The sequence below is a fragment of the Platalea leucorodia genome, assembly GCF_965183815.1.
Source record: "Platalea leucorodia genome assembly, chromosome: 5".
NCBI classification, from domain to species: Eukaryota; Metazoa; Chordata; class Aves; order Pelecaniformes; family Threskiornithidae; genus Platalea; species Platalea leucorodia.
In genome coordinates this window covers 79,454,575-79,475,607 of record NC_138827.1, presented here as the reverse complement: position 1 = coordinate 79,475,607, position 21,033 = coordinate 79,454,575, and the positions used below count along the sequence as shown (strand labels likewise).

The 21,033-nt window shown below is 37.7% G+C and overlaps 2 protein-coding genes across 3 annotated transcripts in view; one reads left to right on the top strand and one right to left on the bottom strand.

The window, feature by feature from the left end:
- The window catches only part of METTL8 (methyltransferase 8, tRNA N3-cytidine), a 29,460-nt gene extending 26,288 nt beyond the window's left edge, over window positions 1–3,172 (bottom strand). Inside the window, exons 1-2 of the mRNA XM_082312655.1 lie at window positions 3,120–3,172; window positions 1,744–1,835 (exon numbers count right to left, since the gene is read on the bottom strand). Coding sequence (XP_082168781.1) covers window positions 1,744–1,748 — 5 coding nt within the window. The 5' untranslated portion in view covers window positions 1,749–1,835; window positions 3,120–3,172. The remainder of the gene's footprint in view (window positions 1–1,743; window positions 1,836–3,119) is intronic.
- On the top strand, window positions 2,726–20,182 carry DCAF17 (DDB1 and CUL4 associated factor 17). Of its 2 annotated transcripts, XM_082312652.1 has the most exons (14): window positions 2,726–3,102; window positions 4,367–4,470; window positions 5,787–5,877; window positions 6,815–6,954; window positions 7,737–7,819; window positions 8,000–8,085; window positions 9,012–9,119; window positions 9,651–9,756; window positions 13,327–13,469; window positions 14,841–14,950; window positions 15,356–15,443; window positions 17,034–17,117; window positions 18,604–18,759; window positions 19,530–20,182. In XM_082312652.1, the coding sequence occupies exons 1-14, from the start codon at window positions 2,938–2,940 to the stop codon at window positions 19,716–19,718; spliced, it is 1,653 nt and encodes a 550-aa protein (XP_082168778.1). In that variant the 5' UTR covers window positions 2,726–2,937; the 3' UTR covers window positions 19,719–20,182. The 2 variants fall into 2 exon arrangements, with proteins under 2 accessions (XP_082168778.1, XP_082168779.1); XM_082312653.1 differs by lacking the exon at window positions 9,012–9,119.
- Window positions 20,183–21,033: the final 851 nt, after the last annotated feature.

Genomic DNA, 21,033 nt, shown 5'->3' with positions numbered 1-21,033 from the left:
TGTTTTTAAGCTAATGAAGACAGTTTGAAAAAATGCAACTAAAGATAAAATAATGGCAACTGCAAGATAAGAGAGACATGAATGGCCAACAAGGAAGAAAGAAATAGTTACCTTAGAAATATAGATGTATTTTATTTACTGGATCTTTAATCAATTAATGTGAAAACAAAGTAACTAACAAAAGCATTTTATTTGAATTAATTGTACGGATGAAATGTGGAGTTCAGTTGCTACAGGTGACTAATGTAATTTGTTCTATCCTAAACTAAACCTGAGCCTCTATTTCTTTTTCTACTTGCAAAGGCAGGTGGTAAAACATTCTGACAGAAGCTCATCAAAAAATGCTGATTCAAGAAAATCACAGTATTTTAAAGAAATGTAGCAATTCTGCTGACACTTTAATATATTCAAACATTTTTATTATTTTTTGGAATGTTGAAAGATTTTGTTTTGATCTGGACAAGTGTTTTGTTGAAACTGCATCATTTCAATTTATAATAGAGATGTTCTGACTTCACTGTCAAAGACTATTTTGCCTTTAAAATGAAGTTTCAATAAAGTATTTTAACTGAATTCAAAATACTTCAACTTGTGAAGAATACTTCCATTCCAACTGAAGCTAAAACTATATTTTGATATCCTAGAATCATTCTTGGAATGGAATTTCTTTTTGTACTGAACCTATTTATAATAACATTTTCAGTGTTAATTGTTCTACTGCTCCCTGTTTGTAACACCTACTAAAGGCACACTCAGAAACAGTGTAATTATAAATATTATTGACTAAAATAATGTGAACAATAGAAATTAAGAAGATACCAGTCACTCTTAGTACAAATTTCTTAAATATTGCAGAAAGAGGCAAATTCACAAATAATTCTTTAGGCTACAATCCTGTAAATACCTGTACATTTGTTTAACTTTACAGACAAGTTGTCTTCCCACATATCAATGAGTGTTTGTAGGATATGGGCTTTAAATACATAAGTATTCTGTGCAATCCTTTACTTTTTGCCCCTATTTTTCCCCTTTTCCCATGAGGTAACTCATGTCTTTTCCTGTTACTTATACAGCAGAATATGACATGAAACGCATTTACTAAATTAATCTATTCATGTTTAATATCAATAGGAAGCCATCAATGGTAAACATAGCTCAGAAATAAGGCTTCCTAGTTAACCTGTGCACCCTCTGCTGGATGGTGCTTACATAGGGGAAACAAAAAAGCTGCGTTGACTTTATGTATACCTATACATGCACAGTGAACGTACATCTAAGTCTCCAAATATATCTTTCAATCACTTAAATTGTTTTTCAACCCTATTTTCTGCAAAATACTGAACATGTAACTGATTTGTCTCAACACAAACTGTGTTTTTCTTTTATTAAAGATGCTGAGAACAGAGGTAGAGCAACGTGAATTTTACTACTATCTATAATTTATATTGAAGAACTTCCTTCATTTACATCCCTGCAAGACTGTGGATGTCCACATGGACTTTGCTTAGGTGCAACCTGCCCTGTCAGCTCTGAAGTCACTGGAGATGTAGATCCTAACCCGCTTTTCGGAGGAGCAACTGCAACCACCGTGTTTGTGTTTTTAGCTCACTTCATCCAAATAACTGCAAAGCACCAGAAAATCACAGGAATCTGTTACAGCATCAGCAAAGATTACAGGTTCCACTCAGAGATCCTGAAGAACAGACACAGAAACACATAAAAGATCAGCAACTTCCACATTACCCCATTTGGGTGCCTGGCCTTCTCCACAGACTTCAGTTGCTCTGCTGGCAAGTAGCTGTTGATGACAGTGACAACTTTTTGGGACGTTAGCTCTAGAAATATGAAAATGAAGTGTCATACATCTCAAGAAGTTGCTCTTGACGCTGGAGTTTTAAACAAATCCTGTAAGCTCCCGCCCCCCCCCCGTTCCAGGTGCACCCCACCCAACAGAGCGGTGCCCAACGCCAGCGGTGCCCGGTGCCCGCCGCAGGGCTGACCGCCACTTCCAGGCCCCGCCCCGCGGGGAGCCCCCCGCTCGCCGGCAGGGGGCGCTGCCCCGCCCCGCCCCGCCGCCCGGCTCGGGGGGGCTTCACTCGCCCGCAGGAAGAAATTAAAATAAAGGAGATCGGTTCCCGCTTTTTCTTAACTGAACTACCGCTAACAAAACTTTCCTGCCTTTATTTAAAAAAGACGACGGGTAAAATGCTTCCATTTACACGCCCCGCATGCCGACGCGCACTGCATTTACTTCAGTCCCTTCAGCGCAGGGTACGGCAGCCGCAGCGGAGCCCGGCCTGGGGCAGAGGCACCGGCGGGCGGGCGGCCGGTACCGGCGGCTCTCACCGACCTCTGCGCAGAGCCCCTCCTCCTGCCCCGCGGTGCTCCGTACGGCCTTTCACCAGCGGCGACGCCGCAGCACCCCCGCACGGGGGGAACGACCCTGCTCCCGCCCGCTGGCTGGCGGCACCCACGCGGCCGCAGCGCCTGAGGGAGCAGGCGGGCGGCCGCGGGGCACGGCGGGAGATGTAGTCCGGGCGCGCCGCGGAATTCCGCCCGCGAAAACTACAGTACCCGGCGGGAGGCGGGGGGAAGGCGGTGGCGGCGCAGGGTTGCTGCCGCCTGGCGTGTGCGGTAACTCGGCTCTGTGGTGGCGGGGGAGAGGCGGTGGGCGCCTGCGCGCGGCGGCGGCGGTCCTCGCCCCGCCCCGCCCCGGGACGGCGCGGCCGGGCCCTGTTTGCAGGCCTCTGTTTGCGTCTCTCGGGAGTCAGAGAGCAAGGGGCCGCTCCGGCCTTTTCCCGCTTCGCTTCGCCTCTCGGCGGGCAGGGCGGGGGGTGAGGGAAACCCGGCGCGGGCCCGGGCCCTGCAACGCTGCTCGCCCCGCCAAGAGCGAGCCAGAAGCGGGGGAGAAAGGCGAGCCGGCCCCGAGGCCCAGGGATGTGCCCGCAGGCAGCCGCCGGCGGGAGGAGGGCCGCCTCCCGGGCGCCCGGGGCTCACAACGTCTGCCGCCTCCTCACCCGCAGGGCCCACGGCTTTTATGCTAGAGATGCTGGTGTCGCCCACAGAAAAAACCTGGAACTCCTCAGAAAGATAGTATGTCAGGTAACGGCGATGCTTACCGGCGCTGGCTGAACCCCTGCGTGCGCTGGCTTTCAGCCGGGGCGGTCTGAGCCTCAGTCCTCAACCCAGGTATTTGAAAAGTCCCTGGTCACGCTGACTGACAAGCTCGGGGAGAAAAAAGCCGCGATTTTGCTGAGGAGAGTTACAAATGGTTACATTTATTTCAGGAGGCTCAGACTTAGAAATGCAGAGGAGACTATGCTGTGGAAAAACTGCAGAAGCACTTGTAAATCTAATAATCATGTTAGAAATAGCCTTTTATGAGGTTTTATATCACTTAATTCTTCCCCTAAGATGGCTTAATATTTAATACCAGTATTAAATTCATAGTGTTTTAGGGACCATCAATGTTGAATTTGAATGAAGTTCTCACGACAAAATAAAATAATCAGTAGAGATATTCAGGTAAACATACCCCTAATCCGTCAGTGAAATTTATGTTACAGAAAAAATAGGAACTAAACCAATTACAGACTAAAGTGAACTTGATTTTTGTTATCAAAATGATTACTGCTCCCATGCAGTAGTTCATAGAAATGCATTGAAAATGAATATGCAGAAGTGAATTGGCAATTGTGTTATATTGAAAATATATTTATTGGAAGTCAGTGAAAGTGTCCACTTATGCAACTGGATCAACGGGCATGCAAGGTTTATTGAGATAAAAATAAGTACATCTGACTTACACCTTTTTTTTTTTTGTAAGACTGGAATCTTTGTTAATGGTATAGCGCTCCTGATGTCTCTAATGCACGCAAGAAACTTGATGTGAGCAGTTTAGCCCATTAACATTTCAGGCACTTTTTGCAAATAACTGTAAACACATTTTTCTACCTTTCACACAGAACACCAACAGCAGAATGGAGTCAGATGTTCAGTAAATTCAATTCATTACATGCAAAAGAGTTATGTGCATATTTACACTCTGGGGAGTTTTGTCCTTGATTTTATAAATTGCTATTAAAGTTTGGTTGCCAGTTTTAATTTTAATGCAGGCAAGTTAATGACAAAATATTCATTACCCATGCTGTCAATAATAGCTAATAAAAAGATCTTTTAACTTGCTTTAAAAAAAAGACAAAATTTCCCTCAAAAAGGTCTTTTTTTTTTTTTTAAATTATTTATGTATTCAAGAGCAAAAGTTCAATTAAAGTAAGTTATTAAGCTGCAGGAGCCAAATAAAATATTTTCCAAAAGCAAGGTTTGTTGCAAAAGCCATCACTGTTACAACCACTGTCTCTTTCAGGAAAGTACGAAATTCAAGAACGTTTGGACAACTCATTCTGCATCTCCTATTGCATATGAAAGAGGAAGAATTTACTTAGACAATTACCAGTGCTGTATTAGCAGGTAATAAATTTACAATTAAAAGTTACCCTGGCTTACAGTTTTAACACTCTGATTCGCTAACTTGACTCGTCCGAATAGCCCCTGTGAATTGAGTGGAATTCACTTATGAACAAAAAAAATCCAGGTGCATGAATCTTTGTTAAATTACACTCAGATGCTGTTGTATCTTAATGTGACACCTGCTTTGGTGAAGAGAAGTCTGATCTTAACTTTAACAGGCGTGGAAGGTGATCAGCATTTTATAATTTTGCACTAAAAAGCCAAATGAATGGTAATTCTTTGTGATCTGGTAACTAGCAGTGTGCTAAAGAATGTGTCACAAAATCAGCCGATGTAACAAGCTTGCTACTATGTCTATAAATTCTGCATTAAAGAAGTAAATTATTGTTCATGTAAAAGTATAGTGTGTGGAGTACTTGCTGGTTTTTATTAATGTATTTTGCAGATCAGTTCTCTGATCTGATGTACTCTCCTGTTCCATGACCAGCTGCAGAGGCACAGCTTAGGAGGCAGCACAGGGCAGGGTAGAGGACGGGAAGTCCTGCGTACACCAGTCCTTGTCCTTTCCCATCCCTCTTGTGAGGGAGGTAGCAGGGACTTGGAGAACTGCGTTGCTGAGTAAGTTGTGGTCAGAACAGTTTTGAGACTGTGTCATGTGATACATAAAAGACAAATCATTCTGTCAGTGTACACCGCTGAGAGTTAATTAAATTGATCTATCACTTACAGCAGAGATCTAAATCTACTTAACTGTGTTTTATTCGTATGTTGTCTGAATGCTTTCCTGTACTGGGTTAACCTGTCTAGCATCTTTCAGATTTATCTTTGTCTCATCCTCTCCTGAAGGGAAAACTGTGCACGCTGCAAAGTTTTTATTCTAGTAGTAGGATTTTTCTTAAAATATCTGTATATGATGCCATGCCTTTATATTATGAAAGGCAACACTGGAAGAGCTTAAGGTGAAGGTTCCAGGATGATTGTTAGTTTCTGGAATATGCTTTCTTTTTAATGTGTATCACTAAAGTAAGAATGTTACTATTAAGTTTGTTAATTAGAAACAAAACAAACAAAAAAACCCCACAACACCAAACCACAAAATATAGAGAAGGTTAGCTTTTAAATATTACATTATACTTACTGGTTTTTATTAGGCCTTATTTTGACAGCAATATCAGGTTATATTTCCAAAGTAAAAATAAGATGTTTAGATTTCTGACCTGCCTAAAGAGATGGCAGGATTTATAAAACTGTATGAAATGACTTGATAGAAAGTAGTTTATAAAGTAGACTAATGATTAGCAATCATTTTCCTCCAGCATTGCACAAGAGCCAAGAATACTTTATCAAAAGCCAAAGTGTTCTAAGTCAGAAAAAATAGAAGATGCTTTATTATTGGAATGCCCACTGGTAAGATTACTTTTTAATAGACCATTGTTGTGCAAAAAACCAAATTAATCTATTTCAGTGAAACATATTTAAAATAGAGTGTTCTTTCCCTATGAACTATTTTCTTAGTGTTTTTATGGAGTTGGGTCATTTAAGGTTTGCAACATGTGCTTATTTATTTTGACTGAATGTTCAGAGGCATACTTCTCTGAATTTCTCAATAGCATGTTCAAATGCTTTTTTGTGAGCTTTCACGGAAGATTTTAAAAACAGTGCGTTTATGCAACTAACTCTAATTCCTTACAACATTAATTCTGTTGAATTTTTTCTTTATTTTTTAATTAGCAAAGGCAGTAGGTGGGAGTTTTAGTTTCTACCAGATCTGTCAACACACAAAAAAAAAAGAGCAGATAAACTGAAGACCTGTTAAAGCAACTCTGCTGAAAAGCTGTTCTGCTGTTTCTAGCTAATAGATTATATAATTTCCCTCCTCCTTGAGGAGTTTTTCTCTCATCCACTGTCCACAGAGCTTAGGAATATTAGCCCCATCCTTGAGGTGCCTAAAAATAAAGCAGTGTGAATACCATTCTTAGCAGTTACTGTTCAGACTGAATGTCTTATTCTGCAATACTTAAACAATTGTCCTTTCAAGACTGGTATCAATTAGATTGATAAGCAGTTATACTTCATTTGTGCAAGGCAAAGAAGTTTTAAAAGGTGTCTTTTCTAGAAAAGAAGATAACTGCCTTGCAAAAAGTGTGACAACAGATTATTTATGTGATAGCTATTTAGCACAGACATGAGCTTAGTGTGTGATATGCTTGGTGTGATTAGCAGGCAGCTTTCCACCTTTAGTTTTTGAGGAATGTGTATTAACTTCTGTTTTCTTGTTACTGTGTCAAAGTGTTATGTATCTTCCTGATACAAACTTTTTTTCTGATAACCTTTTGTTACGTAGGGGGAAATGCTACCAAGTCCATCAGACTATAAATCTTCCCTGATAGTCTTGACAGTGCAGAACTGGCTTCTGCGTCTCTCTGCTGATAGTGGAGAAATACTGGAAAAAATATACCTTGCTGGTTCCTGTTGCAAATTCAGGTATTAAACATTGATTAGGCTTTATATAATTAACAATCATTAGTACCATATTGGAGAAAGGGAATCATGTTTATTTTAGTAATATCCTATGGCTGACTTCAGGTTTGTTAGTCTAGCCTATTACCTGGAGTACTGTTCCTGCATTCTGTTTTCTATAGAAGAATTTCAGGAGCTTAAGTATTATGGTCTCAAATTTGGTATTGAATTCCTGAAAAGCCACAAAAACTAGGCTACTGTTGCCTTTTCTCTGACAATTTTACAGCATTTAATATTGCAATAGCAATGTACCAGGAGAGGACCTTTAAGAGCTGTAAAACAAACTTCATAAAATGTAAGGAAAATACATTTAAAGTTTAAGCCATTTTTAACTTGCAAGCATTCTTCTCCATAGGGTAGCCATTTTGCTCTTTAAAACCAGAGCAGTTACTGCTTCTGGTAAACTGCATCTTTTTTTCAGTTCTCAGAAGAAATTATTTCCTTTAGACTGAAGGATAAGAAAGCAGTGATTTGTGAAGGGAAGGAGAAAAATTAAGATAGTGAATGTTCATACTTTCAGAATTTTTCTCACAATCCTGTATGGAATAAGCCATTCATAGTTCCATGGGTTTTGCATTATTGCAAACAGCAAACATCTCAGGCACCTCTTCCAAATCAGATACTGAACAGTTTGTCTGGACACAGGGATTTGCCTAGTTATAGTAGGTTATATTTTATGTGAAATAGTGTATTTATTATTAAATTATTTTTAAGTGATTAAGATAGGCCTTTCTTGTCACAAATAGGTATCTGAGCTGGGATACTCCTCAAGAGGTAATGGTTGTAAAGTCAGCTCAGAATAAGCTCCCTGCAGCAGCACGACAGGCAAGTTTGTTGAAAAAATCTCTCATTCTTAAATTTTTACAAAATCGATCAAAAAAAAAATTTACAAGGACAGAGATGGAGACATTATGCTTTGTTATTATGGTAGAAGATAAAGATGTCCTACCATTAATAAATGCCTCAAATATAATAACTATATTGAGTATTGTTATTCCTTCCCAGGCAGGTATCCAACAGTCTGTATTGTTCTATCTTGCTGTATTCCAAGTTTTGCCTCTTTCATTCATTGGAATGCTAGAAATAAACAAAAAGGTAAGTTAATTCCTCTATTAATCGTGATCTGTACTGTAGTTGTATGAGAGGCATGGTTTAGGCAATTGTCCCAGATTTTCAGAAGTCATACAGCTTATAAAAGCATAGTGCCCTGAAACATGAATTAGCAGTAATGTTCTTCTTGTGTCTCATAGGGGCACTGGGGGAGAAGATTCTTAATTTGAATTTTTAACTCTATTTTAATTGGTTTTTCACATAGTGATTCAGATTAAAGAAATGAAAACTACATTTCCAAGTATCTCTATTAAAAAAAAATAAGAACTTCATGTGTTGTTATTCATTAAATACTAAGAATTAGTTTGTTGGGTTTTTCTCAGTGGAGATGTGTTAAGTGGTGGCACAAACGAATACTGCATAGTTGTTAAAAGGGGTAAGTCAGCTTCTCATCTATGTCTCTAATTTGGATTCAGAGAGGATCCTGTACTCTGTGACAGCTGGATAATGTCATTTTAGTACAGCTGTACACAGTCATAGAGCCATGATTAGACTAGTATTTTACCCTAGTGGTGAAGAAAGAACAGAAGATGCGAAACCAGTACTTTTAGATTGAGTTGTTAGCTTTGCTGACATTCCTGTGGGATGCTGTGTAATCTAATCTATTCATGCATTATACTAACTGGGTAACATGATATGAGGATATACTGAGAATTGATTAGAGAATTAATCTGCTTGCAGAATACAACTAATCTACCCTCAAGTGTTACTGCAGTGCAAAGTATTATAGAAACTCAGCAGAAGAGATGAGGTACAGAAAACTTCACAAACTAAACCACTGATTGTATGGTTTGGTCAGAATAAAAAATTAAAGCAATTGCAAAATGAAGGACGTTATGTCAGTATTTTGCATTGTCTCTCAATTATTTCTTCGCTAATAGAATATTTTTCTCCTCTTCCCCCCCCCCCAGATATTTGGTAATAGTGTGACAGATGTTGCTGTTTCTAATGGAATCCTGATTGTAATGCATAGCATGGGTCTGGTCAGGCTCTATAACTTCCAGGCCATCTCTGAACAGGTAACGAATAAGAAATTTTTCATACAGTCCATGCTATTTTGGGACAACAAATCATAAATATTCATGTAATGCCACATAGGTACATGGGGAATGTGTCAAAGGACAGAGGTCTTGCCTAAATCTATTCACAGTCAGAAGATGCAGATGGGTACACTATCAGAAAATTCTACCCCCATCAGTTACAGGTGGCAAAACGTAAGAGATACAGGGTCAGACAGGTACTTGAGCACATATAGAGAGGAGCTATGTAAATGCTAGACCAGGGTGTGCTCTTCTTTACACACCTAGTCTGTAATTACAGATGAGTGTTAAGGCTAGAAACTGATGGGCATGGAAGATTGTTTGATTTGAAACAGAACTGCAGTGACACTTTTGAGTTTATATTCTTCCGATCAAAAATCAAACGTTAATTCAAAAATAAGACTTCAAGCAGTATCTAACAAGATAAAGAATGCAGTAGTTACAGAGCAGTAAAACTAAACAGCAAGTAAATATGCATCAATAAAGCTAAATTGTTCTGTGTTATTTTAGTTCATGGAACAGCCGTTTCATTTGGGACATGAATTCAACTGGAATGGTCAAGTGGGAGTTGTAGGAAAGTATCCATTTGGTCTTCCATGTAACATTAAAATAACAGGTATTTATGACTTTTGTATTATCTTGGCTGGTGGCTTTTATGGATTAATTATGACTTATTTCACACCAAGAAAAAACATTAAAATTTCCGTACTCATATTGTGCTGTAGTTATATTTCTGGATTTACGTTATAGTAAAAATGTGCTTTGTTTTACTTCTAATTACAAGAATTAATTACATAGGACTTACCTAGAAAACTAGTCCAGCAACTAAGATATTTGAAAAACATCATAAGCAATGCATGAAGTGGAAACCCCTTCCTTATTTCTGAGACACAACTGCTCTTGGGAAAGAGGAAGGGCTAGGACAGCCTTTAGTAACACCCAGAAACAGTATATGGTATGTAAGCAAAAGATGTGAGAACGTTTAATCTAACTTACAGAGGGAATTCAAGGAGACAGAATACAATTTGTCCAAGTTGCATTTTGATAATTCTTAAGTTGTCAGAAATGTGTCAGTTTCAATAAAATTAATTCCTGAGGAGAGAACAGATTATCTATTAAAAGCAATTCTTATGCCTCAAATCATTAACTTATGAATGTTCTGCTTTATATAATGACTTTAATTTCTCTGAAACCAAACAATAATTTCTGTTGGTGCATTTGAGATTAGAATTTGGTGCTAAGAATCTTAATGAATGACCAAAGCCTGAGACTTTCTTCGAAACCTTTTTCCTTTTTTACTTTAAAAATACATTTTCACGAGTTCACACTTGAGGCACTTCCAAAAAAAAAAATAGTAGGTTTCACCAATATCAAATAATGCATGCTTTTATTTGTTTACTTTTGAATGTTTCTGTATTAAATTGTTTTTACAGGTGACTGTCCACATAAAAAATGCTTTTGATCTTTATGTTCGCAAACAGTATCAGATAATAACAGGCAAACCAAACCAGATTTACATAAACCTGAGGAAAGACACAAAGATAAAATACAGACTTACATAGTGAAGGCTTTCAGTTATAATGCAATGTTTTATCAAAACAAAGTGATAGGCTGCTATAATTGATGTCTTAGGTTCTGCAAAGGGAAATTTCTCCTCATTTTCCTCTGTCTCAGTCTGCAAAACCACAATTTAATGTTAGGGGCCCTGTGGAAAACATGCTGTGGGAGCTTTAATAGAAAGCCTATACCAGATTTGTTCTCATGTCTTACAGATCATTGTAGTTTTTAGTTTTGAGATTTAAAACCAATGTACTGGAGAAAATGTTTTTGATCTTGAATCATATTCAAGAATTTGTGGTTAGGAAGTTTTGAACTCATGACAGACATTTGCCATGGCTGCTCTTTGCAGATAGTTGCATTCCTGTGGTTTCAGAGCTGTTCTCTTTTAAGAATGAGATGCCCGACTGACTGTTCAATGTGATGTAATGCTTCAGTGAGCGAGATTTTAATAGTTTCAGAGTTTAAGCTTGTATTTACTGTAATTTAACTATGTGTAATTTTCCTGCTTATTTAGTGCTAGCCGCCCTACAGAAATTGCCTGAAGGGATGGCAGTATTACGGTGCTGTTTTTATGGTGTGTTAGTACCCAAGAGGAAGTGTACAGAGATCAAAACTTATAGGCTACCATGTACTTACCACATAATTTACAGCTATTGACTGGTAAGGAATTTAATTTTGGTCACAGTGGAAGGAATGGAAAAGGTACCTATAAATCTTCATTATGTCACTTTCTGAAAGGCCCAGAACTTAAAACTGTAGTTTGATTTATTATTAGAAGATACAGTAATTTCATTTTAAAAAAAGAGAGGAAGATATTTTGCTCAGATTTCTTTTACATTTAGAACAAATACTTGTCAGTGCTGCCAGGAACAACTTTATGGCTTTCTGTTTAGGTGAGGCTAAAGAGTTTTAAGGAAGTGAGCAAAGAAGCTCAACTGGAGATTGAAAACTGGCAATGCTAGGGAAAGGACTTAGAAACAATGAGAACAGGAGATGCTGAGCAAGAAGAGTAAGTGACACATAGCAGGAAAGAGGGAGTCGAGCCAGCAGAGTCATGCTATCAAAGTGGTTTCGGTGGTTATGATCTTGCAAATCTTTGCCAAGTGAACATAAAAAGAAAGGCACATTTTATCAGCAGCACGTACTGCTTAGGATTGATACATTATTGAAACGCATTTAAATCTATCATTTAGTCCATGTACCAGAATTTTTGAGGGGCCTTGCTATATATGCTTTATTTAAAAAGAAAAAGTCGATAGGGTAAAATGTCAACAAATTTTCTTGACTCATTTTTAATTTGTTGACAGATTTTAATATCAGTAGGTCCTCTGCTTATACCTTCATCTTTAACATTCTCTACATTTTGAGCAGGTGCCTCAATTTTTATAACCTATGCTTTGTTATGTCTTGCACAGAATCTCCCATTTCCTATGTGTTAGTCCAAAAGACAACTAGAAGACAGCCAATTTCCAGCTTAGGAAAGACTTCATCTCCATGGGCAGTGAACTAATTCCTTTCAATCTAAATGACTAAGTTCTTGAAAACATGAATGAAAGAAAAAGAGAGAAGCACTATGTAAACATAATTTCTGATGTCATGTGACATCTTAGCACCATTGGCTGGGATCTGGATAATTAATCTAGACTAAGCAGGACAAGAACAAGTCAAAATTTGGATGAGACCTTCAGGACACAAACGTCCAGATAAGAACCTTGTTCTCCTCACCGTAATTCAGCTTGGGTTTTTATATTCTGCCTGTTTAAATGCTCCTTGTAATTGCAGATTTTCTCCACATTTTGTAATTTTTTTTTTCCCAGCACTTCTCTGTACTGTTAGAAAGAGCTGATCTTCAGTCTAAAATTGATTCAGTTATAGCAGCTGTAGAAATTGCTTTTATTTAGCTAGTTGTAGAAGTTGTAAAGCTCCGTGCAGCCCATTTCATTCAAAGATGCTTCTCTCATTTAGTGCACAGAAGACTTGTAAGAATGGCGTATGACATCTGTATAATTTACCCCAACTGAACTGAAGGGAAAACTAGATACCTTTTGCCATTAATTACAAAAATTCCTAGATTTTTATTGATTTTTACTAACTCAGGTACAGATTGCATTCATTATAGTCTACACTATTTTGTTGTATTATGCAAAAGGAGAAGGAATATTCAGATTCGGGTATCTTTCTGCATTTAATTCTGTTATTTGAGATTGCTGCTGTTAGCCTGTTTCCAGCTATTTATCACTGTTTTTCCCAAGAGAATAGTGACCTTTTTGATATGCTCTTTGATCTGTTCACGTGTACATCCTGTCTCATTCAGATTTTAATTGTTTGCTACGTCTTTGCTTATACAGCTCATTTGGAATGAAGTAAGTCAAAGGTATCAGAAGAGCAGTTCAGCATGAAGATCTGAGAAGGCAGTAACCTTCCACAGGGAACTGCAGATGCGTGCCTGGATGCTAGGTGGTGCTAGCATAGCTGGTGCTAGAAAAAAGATCACAGCCAATGTATTTCCACAAGTCTTCAAAAGTTCTGAAGAATTAATAGCTTTATTGGAATTTAGAATTGTAAGGATCAATGGAATTATGATTGTTCTGCTACTAATGGTGTTAACATTATCGAATATTTGCAGATACCCCACCTTTGCTATTTGAAGCATCTTCTCTGGAGAATGCATTTCAAATTGGAGGTTACCCTTGGCATTATATCATCACACCTAACAAGAAAAAACATAAAGGAGTCTTCCATATTTGTTCTCTGAAAGACAATGCTTTGGTAATATATTCAGATAGCAGCTTCTCTGAAATGAATGTGTATCATGTTTGTCTTCATCTCTTCTTGAGTAGTGCTCGAGGTAACAATACCCTTGTTTTCCAGTGCGGTGCTCTCACAGGGATCACCCCACAGTGTTACATCTGCTATCCAGTGCAGTCATGTGTAAAATGTTTTCTTCTGAATTAGTGCTGCTTCTGATATTTCCTTCATTCCAATATAATCATAGCACTGTCAGTGCTACCCAGCACTGTATTCTCGGCTTAAAAGTTAAGGCTGAAGCAGAATCTCATTACCTGATTCCTTGCAGGGTAACATCTTAATGCATTTCTGACTAGTCAGCCTACCAAATGGCATGACTAAAGAAACATTTTAAGTTTTAAGAAATTGCAGAGTAAGTTTCCTTAATGTTTAGTTTATCCCTGATTTGTACCCTCTCTCTCTCTCTCTCTCCCCCTAGAAAGATTTTATTACTTAGTTTAATCCAGCATTCCTAATTATTTTTGTTTATGTACTATTCATCATATAGTCTTTTGCGTGAGCTCTCCATCTCAGCTTTTATTTTGGATCTGGATTTGACCTGAAGATAATTCATTAATACAGGCAGCTTCTAGGCCTGTTAGTTCAGAGTTCTTCACTAAAAAACTTCTCATCTGTAAATGTCCTCATCTCTTTTACCGGCCTGATCAAATCAATGATCCCCCTCCTATCTCTTATTTTCAAAACAGATCTTTCACCGTCATAGCTGAAGATCAATTTTGATTCAAAGGGACTTGTACAGTCCTTTCTTACCTAGTTTTTTCTATGTGGGTTCATACATTTGAAATTCTGAATGATCAGGATCAGCTAAATATATCAACAAAAAGCCACTGTTAAAATCCCAAGATTTTGACCGGCTTGCAGCTGAAATCACAAGCTATCCCAGGCTTACACACTCCACAAATATTTGGACAAAAGAGGCTGAGCCTGAGGTTTGAAGCTCAAGTCAAAGTTTGTGCTAATGCTTTTCTCATGTCTTGGCACGTCTTGTGTTTTTGACGCTCAAATTGCTGGAATTGTTGAAGTGTTTGCAGAATGTAGGCTAAATCTTCATTTTGCTTAGTTTCAGGAGAAGTAGGACCGTGTATAGCTGTGATACAAGGTCATTGCTTATTGCATATTTAAAAAGTTGAAACTGTTCCATGGAATACCTTAAGAATTGGAACTGATGGGTTTTTTTATTATTGTTCCACTGCCATCCTTTCTGGTCATGATTAGGAGCAATACTTAAAAACCTTCAGAAATATGTGGAGAGGAGCTCAGTATTTCTTCTTTAATTTAGATCTGTGAGACTTTCAAAATACTAATAGTCTAAGCTTTTCCTTCCTTCTTCAGGCAAAAAATGGCATACAGGATATGAAATGCTGTTCACTGGAACCTGACTGGATATATTTCCATCCAGATATGTCAGGTAGAATAATCCACGTGGGACCAAATTTGATAAAGTATGAGCCTTTTTTTCTCAAATCTTATTTTCGTTAGAGGAAAAGCTGCATAACTGCATAAATTCAGTAGTTTGACGATTTGCAGGCCAAAACACTCATCAGGCCCTAGAAACTGTAAAATTTAATGATTTGTCGGAATCAGAAGTTCTGGTAGAAACATCTGCAGATTTCTACATGATAAATGTGGACACTGGCAGGCAACACTAGATTCGGATATGAAAAATGTTCAAGGACCACTGTGTTAAAATTTCACTGATAAACATAACTTACAACAATAATTTATTTTCATTTCAGTTATTTCTGATGTTTTAATATACCTGATTTTTTTTAATTATAAATATAGAAGTGTTGTAGTAGGTAGATTAGAATTCATGACTTATTTTGTAATTTCTCTTTCTTTTGTAGAGTCTTGAAGCTTAAGGAAGTTAAAAATAATACAGATCAAATTGAGATTGCAGAAGATTTTACAATTGTGGCCAAAAGAGAAAACTCTGTGAGTTTAGTGTCCGAGATCGCAATGTATGATTTTGAGCAATACACAAGGGTTTTGTGTATGTGAGTAATCACTGTGGTTTATGGGCTTAATTTGAAGTTTATTGAAAGACATTCTGTGTCTTCATTGGACTTTAAGCTGTGTGAAAAAAACCTGAAAACCGTAACACTTTCAGGATAGCTTTCTGAAACCTCCAGTCTTCTTTAGTTTTCAGCATTCTTTATGGTGTGCAGTATAACCATGTATCACTGATAAAAAGCATATTTAAAAGATGGTGACAGATTTCCTTCAAAAGAAGGTGCCACCAAGTGATATTTTTGTGTGCATCTCTGGTGCTCAGGTAAGTTTATCATACAAATGCTAGAAATGTTTCAAGTCTCTCGTGACTTAGGGGTAAGTCTTTGTAAGACAACAAAGACAATACATTGCTTCCAAAAGTCTGTTTCTTTTCCTGGCCATGCACACCTGTCACTCCCTTGTGACAGGTTTAGCATTCATCTAACCCTTGGTTAGCCAAATCAGTGCACTAATGTAATAGAATAATAACCCAGCAGAAAAGGTGAGTACTTTTCTGCTTGCTTGGTGAGCTGAACTGGAGCTGGAACAGAACAGAACTGAATCATCAGTGAGTCAGAAAAGTGCAGAAAGAATAGAACCAAGTGGTGAGGGGATGATCTGAACCTCCTGGTAGAAATGAGGTGTTAAATCACCTTGGTTGTTTCATGAAGTCTTTTGTGGTAGAAAATCACAAAGACAATCTAAATGTTCAAAAGGTTAAAGAGCACACTGGTGAAGAAAAATTGTTGGCAGTGCCTGGAACTGTCATTTTGCTTCAGCATACAAACCTATGTCTACATAAAAGCAAGATTTTATAGTTTATGAGTACTGTAAAGTCCCTGGAAATCAGCGATACTAATTTTTAAGCTTCTATAGAAGAAAAGTTTGTATATTAAAAATGTACACTAACTCAGGAATACAACTTCCATTGAATTCAGAAAGGATTGTCATCTAATGACTTGCCATACTTTTTTTTTTTAGTGTGTGTTTAGATAACTTCTGTTGCAATAAGAGCAAAGAAATATGAGTCTAATCGTGTCTGTGCTGTGCCTTTTCCTTTTGACTTCCCTTGAGACACTGATACCCCACTTTTGAATGTTTCTGGTGTTAATGGTGCCCAGTGGAAGCAGCTGTGGTGGTTTAAGATGCTCCTTTCCCCATCTTCTGGAAGTAAGTTTAAGAAACAAGTTGGTGGTGACTTAGCTGTCTTAATTCTCATTCCAGCATCTTGGCTCCAGTCACTTCTGTTCTAACAGTTATGGTAGCTGAGAACCTTTGCCACCTCTACAGGACTGAGAACCTCTGAAAATGAGTAAACATCAGTAATATCTCAATTAAAGCGACCAAGTTCATGAGCCCACATAAAGAAGAGATAGCAGCACTAGGGCCATGCATAGCTAATGAGTAAAACAAATCCAAGAGATTAAAACAGGGTTAGAAAGCAAAAGACATGAAGTAGATACATTGTCAAATAGATAGGAAAAAACTAAAGTGCTCCAAAGTCTAGAGCCACTTTTTTATTTTTCTCCAAAGGTGAGCAACGCTGTTACTGTAACAGCTTCTGGTCGAGTGGTGAAAAAGCGTTTTAACTTGCTGGATGATGACCCAGAACAAGAGGTAACTGATGTAGTGAGTAAGAGCAGTTCATGGATTATTTAAGATGTTTAGCTAGTCCAAAGTCATTCTTGTTTTAGGTGCAGTGGCTGTACCCATTAGCTGTGTTAATCTTTGAGTTCTTTATTCCTCTTCTGTGACTGTCTTTGTCTTCTTAACTTCTAGTTACTTAATTTCCCCTGTCTGTCTTGTCATCTCTTCTCCTTGGTTGACATTTGTGCTTTGCATAGTCTCTTTCTTTTAAGAACTGATCTTATGCCCCATGATGCCGTTGTAACTCTGTGTGACTTCAGTGGCACAGAAATGAGATGTGACAATCATTGAATCATTGAATGTGACAAATCATTACTCTTCTCTCCATTCAAGCATCACCTTTAAACATTTCTTATAAAGCATTTTATGAAATGAAAGAAACATATTTATTTTCTTCTCTGCTTTAGGTTCCTCTAGTCTTTGATATAGTATCTCTATAAGTAAACTATATTTTTGTCTCCCAATTACTTTGATTGGATTGCAGGATAAGGTATTTAACACTTTCCTTTTAAGTAACTTCTTGAGAGTGGAAACACCATGTGCCTTGGTGTTGAGTCTTCAAGAGGTTATGAAGAATATTTTTTAGTTCTCTATCTAGAGCTGGAGCTCTAATTGACATAAGTACAACAGTTAAAATTCATCAGTTTCTGGCAGTCATTTTTATTCTTTTTTCTGAGGAAATAGATTTTACTGTGGTAAAAATACAGGACAGTCCAATATAACCCTTAAGGTCTGCAGTTCATTTCTATCCACTTTTTTTTTTTTTTAAAGCATAATAAAAATTACGAGTCTGAACACTATTTTTTTTTTCCTGCTGTTACACTTTATTTGTGATTCCAGTAGATATTTTTCCATTATGGAAGAAAAAGACTGGCTTGAATTTTAAGGAGTACGTTACCAGGTTCATAACAATGAGATAGAGGCAATGAAGGCAGTTCACAATCTCCACCTTTTGGTCTCAGTTCTTCACTGTCACATACTCTGTGGAGCAAGAGAGAGCTCTAAACAGAACATGCAGGTGTTCATGTGAATGAAATTACCCTAATATACTCATCCCCTCAAAACCAGTAACGGTTTTAAGCTATGTCTGCTTCAAGAGAGGGCATGGAGTTATAAATATGTTTCTTCTGCCACTTTCAAAGTACTTTTTTCTACTTCCTGTATGATACATATAAAATATACTATATATAAAATATACTTGCACATTAGGATTGTTCAGAACATCACTTTCTTCTCTCCTGTCTTAAGAAATTTTGCTGAAATACATGGGGCAACTTGTGTTGGGAAAGATGCCTGTTGGGTATCTATCAGGCTGGAAAAGTTTTCTTTATCAGACCAGAAGACTTAAGAACTACAATTTTTCCAATTCTGCTTTCACCTGAAAGAGCTATGCAGTTTAGGTAGAGGGGAATGTGAATTGTTTGATTTGTAAACTTGAGGTTTTCTTTTTCCTAAGACATTCAAAATTGTGGACTACGAAGATGAATTGGATTTGTTATCCACTGTGGCAGTTACTCAAATAGGAGCTGATGGAAGAGCTCACCTTGACTTTCATTGTAATGAACATGGGATTCTACTTAAGAGTATTCCATTACTGGAGTCCTGGGATGTGGTAAGAATTCCTGTCTTTTGTTTACACTGACACTTCCCCATACCCATTTACCTACCATTTTTGTTCAGATTTGAAGGAGATATATAAATAGTGTTGCCAAGTGCTATGGATGAGATTTGTACAAAATAAGAATTATAACTCAAAAATTTTAAGTATTCCATTAGACAGCAGTTCATTTATCTGATTTGAAATTAAGATTTTTTTGTTGTTGTTGGTTGATTCGTTTGGTTTTTTTGGCTGGGCAGGGGGTTGTCCTTAGATATTTCTGAAGTATTTATCAACTTGAATATTCACTCTCTGGCTAGTTACATCAGCTTAACTTTACAACTTATAAATAGTCTCACTAGCTTAACTTGAACTACTCATGCACAGAATTAAGCATGGACCTCGCTATGTGTATATTTGGAGAGATGGAATTGGCTGTTCATATAGTCCAAGTTTAGGTGGACATGCAACTAAGATACTCTGAAATATTCAGCACCTTTGGCACCTCTTTTATCATTGACTGCATAGGTAACTTAGGATCCTAAATCAGATGCTCTGAATTGCACTTAGATTCCTAAAATAGGCACGTGGGAAACCTCTTAAAGTTTTAAAACACTGTCCTTTCTCTGGAGGAGCAGTCTGTGTGTATGCACACAAAATTCCTGTCTGATCATGGGGGTCACCAATGTTAAATATTTTTTGTTCCCCAAAGGAAAATAGTACGGGTATTAGCAAGTCGTGGAAATGGAGACTGCAATCAGAATTTTTTTTTTTTCTCATTTCAGACTTACAGTCATGAAGTTTACTTTGACAAAGACCTTGTATTACATATAGAACAGAAGCCTAACAGGAGGTTCAGCTGTTACGTTTACCAGATGGTCTGTGATACTGCAAAAGATGATGAATGTTCAAGCCATGAAAAAACAGAAAGAGTGTTTTGTAAAAAAGGAGGGAGAATTTTTGAATATATTTAAGACAGAAACAACTACAGAGACTTCAATTTGGATGTTATTTAAGAACTTCATACATATGAATTTGTCAACTACTGGTTTTCAGGCAGGATTTAATCTTAACGTTTTGTACTACTACATAAAGTTTTATTTCTTTTTTTCTCTGTAACATTGTACACTTGTCTGTAGTCCATAATGGCTTTTCATGTATTCACCAGTTCATCGTTAATACTGGATGCAGCATTTATTGCTTCTCTTCAGCAATTGGATTGAAATACTGGACATCAGGGAGAAAGATGGAGACTTAGTGATCATCTACCATCTGCTGCGGTCTGTCTTATGTAGTTTTACCTATGCAACTTTAATACAGACTGTTAATTAAACAAAGTATGTGAAACTGTATAGGATCAATTTTATATGTAGTATGAAAATGGCAGTTACCATTAAAACGCTTAGACAAAATCCCTCTGTTGGTTTTGTGTGAGAAATAAAATCCCTCAGATTTTCTCGTTGTGTTTGTTTTGGTTTAAAGAGAACTATTAATAAATTATGTATTTTTACTGCCTCTTTTATATATCTTTATTTATATATTTTTAAATATATATATGTGTGTGTGTATATATATATATATATAAAACCAAGGAATTCTCTGGTTCTCCCTGTGTCAAGGGTCAGGAGTTGTCCAGTCTGAGCCAAAGCTGAGCATTTGCTCAGCCGGATCACTGTGTGCAGCCTGTCTGATGCATGGGAGTTCTACGTGGTTTATTCAGATTCTGCAGAATGCAAGCTTTCATTTTAAATTAAAAAACACCCACAGCAACAAAACACAGGCTCTAGACTTCATGGTGATAAAGAGTGTTTCCACATGCAAGCCAAAGATGGGCTCAGGAGACTAGCTCTTGGAGGGATGACCAACATCCATTTTCTCACTACCACCACCATTATCATGAGCACGGTAATTCTAAACCCAAATATTTCTTTTCACTGCAAGCTCTACTAATGAAGTATGGATCATTCTACCTGATGCAACAGTGAAGAGCTCTAGGTTAATTATAAAAATTTTCTATTGTGCAGGTAGTGTTTTCCTCCATCCCGTCAGTAGGCGGGAGGCATACGGAAAGGAACAGGAATCATAGAATCGTCAAGGTTGGAAAAGACCCTTAAGATCATTGAGTCCAACCGTTAACCTAGCACTGCCAAGTCCATCTATACCATGTCCTCGAGCACCACATCTATCCGTTCTTTAAATACCTCCAGGGATGGAGACTCAACCACTTCCCTGGGCAGCCTGTTCCAATGCTTGAAGACCCACCTCATTAACATGTGGCTCAGAGGCTGG